General features: G+C 41.8%; 1 protein-coding gene across 3 annotated transcripts in view; it reads right to left on the bottom strand.

The window, feature by feature from the left end:
• The window catches only part of add3b (adducin 3 (gamma) b), a 24,871-nt gene that overhangs the window by 7,731 nt on the left and 8,247 nt on the right, over positions 1 to 8,893 (bottom strand). The window contains exons 1-8 of one of the 3 annotated variants that reach the window (XM_035663537.1): positions 6,568 to 6,939; positions 5,564 to 5,792; positions 4,245 to 4,389; positions 3,403 to 3,554; positions 2,618 to 2,698; positions 2,257 to 2,406; positions 1,804 to 1,947; positions 367 to 465 (exon numbers count right to left, since the gene is read on the bottom strand). In XM_035663537.1, coding sequence (XP_035519430.1) covers positions 367 to 465; positions 1,804 to 1,947; positions 2,257 to 2,406; positions 2,618 to 2,698; positions 3,403 to 3,554; positions 4,245 to 4,389; positions 5,564 to 5,764 — 972 coding nt within the window. In that variant the 5' untranslated portion in view covers positions 5,765 to 5,792; positions 6,568 to 6,939. Of the gene's footprint in view, positions 1 to 366; positions 466 to 1,803; positions 1,948 to 2,256; positions 2,407 to 2,617; positions 2,699 to 3,402; positions 3,555 to 4,244; positions 4,390 to 5,563; positions 5,793 to 6,567; positions 6,940 to 8,893 lie in introns of those variants that run through there. The other 2 variants (XM_035663538.1, XM_035663539.1) reach the window with 2 other exon arrangements.

Below are 8,893 nucleotides of genomic sequence, written 5' to 3'. Positions count from 1 at the left end.
CCCCGACACAAAACAACAGGTGTCTCAGAAACACTGCAGGGTCCCACCTGACTGAGCACTGCTCTCTAGCACATATTTGGCTTTATTCGATGAGCTTTATTCAAACATACTGTATTGTTAGACATCGGCTTTGCTTCCATTTCAGGCACTGCAGTATTATTTTTCCGTTAGCAACCAAGTCTGACAAAAAAAAACCCACTTCGACAGGTAAAATGTGAAAAATTAAACAAGGGATTTATAGACATGAAGTTAGCTTATAAAAAGTGTAAAAGTGTACCAAGGACACATTCGACTTCACAAATTGTTCTGACATGAATGGTGCAATTGCATTTCGTTATCAGGCAGAAGAATAGAGGATTTTTATACCTGGATTTCGCAAGCTTGCTGTGAGTGGTACACATAGTGAAAAGCCTCTTCTACTGTTTCTCCCAAAGCCAGCAGCCCGTGGTTCCTCAGGATCATCACCTGAAAAACACAGCAAAAACACTTGAGCTGCCTGATGGCCCACTGTAATCACCACGATACACTATCAAACAAATCCAGCTGAGCGTATTCATCAGCATATCCAGACGTGCTTAGGTGAATGAATGAATTAATGTTTGCATTAATTAGCAAAATTGCCTTAACAACATACATGACACATGAGTCGTGCTTATGCGGCCTCTGCATCTTAAAGCAAAAATCCACCAGAAGAGAAAACGAACTGTTCACTGTGCCCTTCTAGTAATTTTGGACTTAAACAAGGGATGTATGTGCAATGAGTGACGATAAACACAAAGAACTGTCTCCCTTAAATATGAGCATCAAAAGCTGAATGGATGGTGCTGGCAGGTGATTATCTATGAATCCTTGTGAAACTGACACTTTAAAAAGGTGTTTCTATGTGCAAATAGATAATATGGCTATTTGCTTTCTGTTGAGAGTAAAAACCTCTCTCATATCTGTCTTGAGTGTGGCGGACAAAAAGGCGAGACCTCTGCTCTCTAGTGAAGAGTCGCTGCAGCTGCGCCAGAGACGTGTGTGAGACGTGCAGCTCACAAGGGCAGTGTGACCACTCTAACTTGTGAACAGGAGTGCCAAAACAAAAAGAAAGATGTTCCGCAACGCACGTGCACTGCAGATGTGTCCAGGCTGCGCGGCTACAGCCAGCAGCTGTTTAGCTTAGCTCAGCATAAAGACTGGTAGCAGGGGAAAACAACTAGCCTAGTTCTGTCCAACAACAACAAACCAGCACCCACCAGCACCTCTAAGGCTCACTAATTAATGTAATAATGTTATGTCTTGTTTGTTTGATCTGTACATAAAAAAAAAATCAAGTTTAACCCTAAACCCCAGGCAGATTTTTTAACCTTTGGACAGAGCCAGAAGACCTGTTTGCCCCTGCTTCTAGTCTTTATGCTAAGCTAATCCTCTCCAGGCTTTAGCTTCATCTTCAGCAGACAGATATGAGAGTGCTTTCACTTCTCATCTAACTCTCAGCAATTAAAGCAAATTTCCCAAAACTATTCCATTAAAAGGTGTATCTGATATTCTGTCCCCTTCATGCAAGTAATTAAGTGGTAATAACTATTTTTGACATTTTGTCCATGTTATGTTAGCAAAAGAGGTACTAATTGTTAGTAACAATGCATTTTTGTAATACACCTTTATTTCTATATTTTAGTGTATGCACATTATTTACTAAGCAACAGGTATAAATAACCTCATACACAACCAGCTGTGCATACAGTAGAAGATAACAGCCCACTCTATCCCATGAGAAAGTGAGCTTGTCACTAATGGAGTCCTTTGGTTTGACGGTACCTTGGCAGAAGGGCCCAGAGCTTTCTGAAACTCCACCTTCTCCTCTTTATTATCCAGGCTGCCATGGTAACCGAAGCAGCTCACGTCTCCCAGAAGCAAAGCCTCCTGGGAAATGGGCAGGATTCCACATTTCATCGAGGACACCTGTTAACATGGGATAAAAGCAACTGAGACGGTGACGCACCAACCTCTAAATAGAGGCTCATTTTTCGCCATCAGGCATAAATAAAACTTTACACAGCCGTGTTCATCATGTGCTGTGCATTTTACAGTCGAGCTTCAAAGCAAATGGTAAAAGCGCGTTACAGGGTGTCTGCATGTAAAATAACAAGGCATGCAGGGGGCTGCTTTTAAATCTGCCTTTTTCCTCTGGTGCAAAATAAGCTTTTAGCTGCAGCCTTTATGCTTTGATTAAGATGAAGCTCATTTATTATTGGCCTGGAGCGTACTTACTGCAGCTGTAGCAGGGGTGTGTATGTGGATGATACATCTCACGTCAGGGCGCATAGAGTAAATGGCAGCATGAGGAGCAAACCCAAAGTGGTCGATACCCAGATCAGTAGAACCCTGGTCCACCACCTCTCCAATTATGTTTACTTTCACCTGCACATGGCAAAAAAAGAAAAGCCAACTCATTATTATTTCAGAACTCAAAAGAACAACAATTGTAAACATTGAACCTATAGATAATTACACACAGAATGACTTAACCATTAACAGTTTTCTTGCGAGCAAAGTTATGTGTACTAGCTAGCAGTCTTCTTCACCTTTCATCTCTTTTGCAACAAGACAAACACACAGCCATTGTGCTTACCAGATTTGCTCCCGTCACCTCAGAAAAAGACAGACCTCGTGGACTGATCAGAACATGGTCCTGCTCTTTATTGACACGCACCTGAGACAAAATCAACATATTATTCAAATCCAAAATCTATCTGAGTTACAATACAAGGAATAACATGAGTACATTTCAACATTCTGAAACATCTGTGATGTTACTGCAGTGTATGATCGCTGTTTGTGAAGCTTGTGCAGGAGAGTCTGAGACATACTGTATATGTATTTCTGACCCGTGTGATGCTTCTGCAGAAGTGTTTCCCCCATAAATACTTGTCAGGGTCAAAATATGCTGTTAAAAAGCTTTGCCGCCACGGGAGACCAAATCTCAACACTTAAAAAGTTCTGTAAGCTGGGTGAGCTGCTCAGAGCAAGGAGACCTATTTCACAGATTCAAGGGAACAGAGAACTCTGAACCACAAAAGCTGTCTCCACTCTGAAAAACTCAGAGAAATATCAGTGTGGGTTGATAAAACTGACTTTCCAGGCTTTGTCTTTGGGGAAAATCTGAGCTTTACATCTAGAAACCGCAGGTGTTCATCACATATTTCAGTGTAGATTCCTGCCGTCGGGGTGCCGTACATATTCATAAATGTGACTTTTTCGAAAGCATAAATAATCTACAGTTTCTGAAAATAAAGAGGTGTTCCCCTTTACGCTTCCAGGAGCCAGAGAAGACGAGGCTCACATAAAGATACACAAACCTTGTGTGGCATACATAAGCAGAAGTGCAGTGGAGCGGGAAGGTGAAGTTGTACTCACAGTAATGTAGGAGCTTGTAAAACGAGCCCAGCTGAAGAGGTCAACAAGCCTGTAGAGGCTGGCCAGCTTGCAGCGACTCTGTTTCTCCCCTTTAGCAAACGAGGGAGACTCAATGCTGTACAAGTCATTGACTGGAGTCACCATCCCAAGGCCTGCCACAAAACACAACATCATCCCTTGATGCATCAACAACATTAAATTTTTATTTTTTCAAACATCTACAAAGTATGTTTACATGATTTACACGATACTCAACAGTATATGAAGATAAAACATCCCAGGGAACTTGAGTCTCTACAGCTGAAGCTTAAAAAAGGCCTTTCTCAGAATTCCCAACAAGAAACTGGAGGGTATTTTTGGGCTGTAATACCATATAAGGGCATTTAATGATACGGGACCCTATCTTTTACAGCCACTTTAGCTTTTTAAAAGAGCAGATCTGCCTCGGTGGCTTCCCAACCATTTCCTACAGGGACATTTCCCAAACTTTTACTGTATCTCTTCTGCTCCAGGGCGCTCTGCGACCTCTCCAGACACTTAATGCAAAGAGGTTACGCTAACAAAATTAGCATTGCAAACTGCTGTAATTCATTACCAAGACTGGTCATGAGGGGTACTTAATAGAAACACTGACAATGAAGAAAGCTGTCAACAACTTTTTTCCTTGTCTGCTGTTTCAGGGTTGTTCAGTGTCACAAGAGTCTGAGAATTCAGCCTCTGACAATGAAGATATTCAGCCTGCATAATGCACATGGACAGAGTATACACACTGAATGACAATCAGGCCCGAAGGGAGATAATAGCAGACATTCACGCGAATAACGAAACACACTGCCACTCACTGATGGGCGAAGTCAGAGGGCCAACCCCTCCCAAGGTGCTGGCCATGACCAGGTCAGCAATCTGTCTCAGAGCCAGAAGACCTGTAGGGTTGTTGCCCTTCGTCATCTGGTCCTGAATCAGACCTTCCAACTCGTCTTTGAACACCTGTTGACAAAAAAAGAAAAGGTTTCTTTAATAGTGAGGTGAGGTGAGGAGAGAAAAGAACAAGAAACACACACACACACACACCATCTTGAAGGTCCATTAACCTAGCAACTCGTGTATACACAACCTAACCTTAACCTCATTCCAACACCTCCTCAGGAAGTGTCAGGGAGCACAGCACGCTTTCATGCTCTCCTTATTACAACTGTACACAAATCACCAAAGACCACTAAAAACCTCTTTGTACGTCAGTGAAAGAAGCGGGGGGGGGAGAATCGCATTAAACCTGGCTATCAATTTTTGCCTTCAAGAGCAGCCTGTGAATCTTGAAACAGCACTTTTTTCCTGTGTGCCGCAGCTAAGCTCCAGCATTCTGCTTCATCCGACCACGGTTCCCATGGTGATGAGATGAGCTCCACTTGTTGGGCCTGTTATGCAATCGCAGATGAGTGTGGGCTCGTCTTATTTTCATGGACTTCATTGGCATGTGTTTATTGCACCTCCTTGTACTAACCAGACTGCACTGCTCTGTTTATCATCTATTTGGTTTACTACTCTGAGATAATGTCTGTGATTACATACAGGTGCAAAATTACTATTTGGACTAGAACCAAAGAATATTGGCAATATTGGCAAACTGTTCACAAAAATTGCTTGTTTTTTTCCAGCCATCATTCCAAAACCCAAAGATTTATTATGGTGCACGATTAAGACAACCAGCAAATATTCACATCTGAGAAGCCTCAGGCAGAGACTGTTCGCATTTTTCCTTGAAAAATGACTTACCTGTTTAATCGATTGTCAAAATTGTTGCAGATTAATTTCCTGTCAATCGAGTAATCATTTGGTTTGTACACTTACTCTGTAATAACGCTGGGAACAGACACCAAAGAAAGGAAAACTGATGTGTCAATGTTCAAACCCAGCTCAACTGTAACACTAAATTCTTTGCTAACGTTTATAAGCTTGGACAGTGGCATTATTTCCCAGAATAAACTCACAGCTAAGCTGGAGTATATGAAATGACCTTGAACAAGAAAAAAAACAGTGCATTGCCGTCAGTCGTATGTGAAGCTACGGTACGCCTCCCTGGCTTTTAAAAGCATTGCTTATTACTCATCCATGGTGAAAGCTTGTGTGTAGGAGGGGACTTATGGAGCTGCCGGCTACATACTGGACTCTGCAGGATCTGGGTGACCCTCTTCTTCTGCTCCATCATGTTGAAGTCCTGCCTCAGGTCCGGCGACATGTTCCTGCTGCGGAGGTACTCTGGGTCACTCTCGTCCACGCGGTCGAAGTAGCGCTCCTTGGAGTCGTTGCTGGACAGGGACAGGGTGAGAGACCCCGCTGTCTGCCTCACCTCCACCAGACTCATATTGTCACTGCTACTTGTCCTCTGGAATCTGTAAGAGAGCGATCAAACATCACAGCTTATTCACATGCAGGCTGTCATGGCAACGGGTGTTGTTTTAACAGAAAAAGATACTGTATGGGTGCTATGGTGACTCATGTAATTACAGGGATGGAGACAAAAAAGCGAGGAGAACATTGTAATATGATTGATGCTGCTTTCAAGTACAAAGCTAGTTGATTTGCAAAGGATGAGTTAGTCACAGCTGCTGTGGAAATAATGCAAGTAGAGTTTTTACTTTTCACAGTTTAATAAGGCAACAATGAACGTGAACATCTCAACTCTAAACACTCACAGACCCCAACTGCTCTCATTCTCACAAGTCTCTTCTCTACACAGATGGGAGGCCAGCTCATAAAGTGTGAGATGAAAGTAGCAACAGTCCTCACACTTCTGCTGTTCAAGCCAGATGCTGTAAAACAATGTCAACACTAAACAAAAGGCGGGCCTCATGCAAATTAGCCATTTTGAATAGCAGTTAGCACCTTTAGTGCTGCCCGTGTTACCTGGACGTAGGGGGGGAGGGATACAGGAGACTTTGCCAGGACTACATTAACTTAGGCCTGGAAATGAAATAGTTTTACTACACTGAAGCAAAACCAAACTTTTAGCAGCCATGGCATCAAATTACAACTTGAAAACATTTACAGTACGAAAACTAAGGTGGGTTTATGAGCCGAGGTTACACTTTGAAACTTGCACGAGCTCCATAAAGACAAAGCCGATACACGCACGAGGGAAAGTGTTACTGTAATTAGTAAATGTACCTGGAACAAAACGCTCACTCCCGACGGTGGGATGTTGAAATGTCTCCGACAGAGGCTCCAGAAATGTGGATACAAGTAAAAAAGCGGACGTAATTGTCTTGTTATTCTCCGCTCGGATACATTTTGAAAAAAAAAAAAAAGCTTGCAGAGCTCAACTTGATGCTGCTACAGTATCCAGACGGAGCAGAGGCTGCCCGCTGCGGGTAAATAGTGAGTTGGAGAAGAGTGAAGAGAGGCTGCATGGAGGAGGATGTGGGTGTGTTTGTGTGGGAAAAAGGAAAAGTGACCATGTGACTTCACTCATCCACCCACCACTAGGCCTTATGTATGCAGCGGGACAAAGGAATGGCCACTCAGGATCAGTTCAGCTTTTTTAGGCTCTTCTTTACAACCACACTGTAGCTTTCCTGTACACGGGCTGCTAATTCTGCTGCATTATTTCTGTGGCATTGTTTTATCTCCCGTGGCATCCTTGATAAGCCAGCAGGAACTTGTTCTAGTGTTGCTACCATACAGTTTTTTGATTAATCTTTTCTCCTTCTCTTTTTCTCTCTGTGTTCATTAACTCCTGCCACTTCATTTCATAAATAACTGAGGCTCCTGTGTTCCCACAGCCCCTCAGTGGAGGTTTTCATCAAAGCTATATGGCCCAGCCATACCAAAACAGAGCACTTCAAAGCCAGAGCGAGTGCTTCCTTCAAAAAGTGGGAAAAAGTTTTCCAAAATATAGGATGTTTGCTCACAGGAAGCATTGACACACAGATGTTCTCTCAAGGAAGAAAGGCTATACTATTTCTGATTATTTTATTCACATCACACAATCACACAAACACAATGCATGATCACTTTTATGTGCCAAATATACATATATAATATGTCTATATCAGTGCAGGGTACACGCAGGTAAACACACCTACTTATTTGTCAGTCGGCTTCAGAGTTATTATAGTTTTGTATTTTTTCATTAGTTTTCTCTTTTTTTTTTCCAATTCAGTTTAATTTCCAGAGTTGGTTTGCTTGTTTCAGTTTAGTTTTTATTGTTTAATAATGTTTAGTTTTGGATTAGTTTTTTTTAAATTAGTTTCTGTGTGACTTTTAGTTTTTTTTTATTATAACATTTGTCAGGGACAAGATTTCAGACGTTCAGAAAAGATATTACAATACAAACACAACACTTTGGGAAGGCGGTTGACTCATTCATGTATCTCAGTCTCATGCTTGTGTTGACAAATTTAACCAAAAGGGCAAAGACTAAAACGAAAGGCGTTTTCTTCATAATGTTATTTTAGTTTAGTTTTGTAAGTACAGTTAATGTTAATTTCTTTCTAAAGCCTAGTTTTTATTTTATTTTCTGTTAACTAGAATGTTTTTTCCACATTTACTTTTAATTTTGGGTTCAGTTTTAGTCAACTTGGCATTGGTTATACCCACTTCTACATCCCCTCTGATGCTCATTATTCAGTAGTGTTAATGAGGTTTTTTTTTCTTCCTAGGATTGCGAAGACATGAAGGAGTTGTCCAATTTTCATGAGAAGATGGAGTGGGGAATAAGGAGTACTTCACTCAAAATGCATATTTATGTAGTCCCTGTCTGAAATACTACTGACCCAGTTTTGGATGAGCTAAATATATATAAATAAAGAGTAGTCTTCTTGTATGTCACTGTTTGTAACACAGGGTGTATGTGCTGTGAATGGGCCACTTCTTCAGGCACCACCACACCACTTAACATCATCCACCACTTTTTCACTTTTACCAGTAAAATGGTAGGCCTATAACACACTATTAAGTTCATGTAATGATAATATAATAATGATAACATCATTGGAGCCTCATGCTAGGTTGTTTCAGAAGACTCTTGCTCTCTGCTTTTCTTCAAGTGAATTAAATTGGCTCTCTTAACAGGAAATAAGATCAAGATTAAAGCACATGTGAAGCTGTGCAGATTTGTCCTGCTGAGAGACCTCCTCTCTACCCGCCACCTCGCAACTCTTTTCTGCCTTGCTGGTCAGTTTCTTCGGAGACTATTGTAGCAATATTCAAATGCTTTCCATATTAAGTGAATGCAACTCTGGAATCTCTAATTTTCTCAGCACCCAGCTCCCGCCAGGCCCCAGAGTTATTACCCTTCCTAATCACACACATTCACACAAATATCTAGATTTTGGGAGTAAAAGAGAGAAGGATTGGATCACTGACATAACAATTCCAGGAACCAGAGTGGAGTCTGGGAGGCGGAGCAGATATGTGGACATATGGGTTGATGTAATGAAAAGCAGAACTTTCTCACTCCAGAACAGTGTGACCCCCCCCCCCCCCCCCCCCC

The sequence above is a fragment of the Morone saxatilis genome, unplaced genomic scaffold (genome assembly GCF_004916995.1).
Source record: "Morone saxatilis isolate NCDOM2014 unplaced genomic scaffold, NCSU_SB_2.0 Contig19, whole genome shotgun sequence".
Taxonomy (NCBI): Eukaryota; Metazoa; Chordata; class Actinopteri; family Moronidae; genus Morone; species Morone saxatilis.
This window is presented reverse-complemented; position numbering and strand designations above follow the sequence as displayed.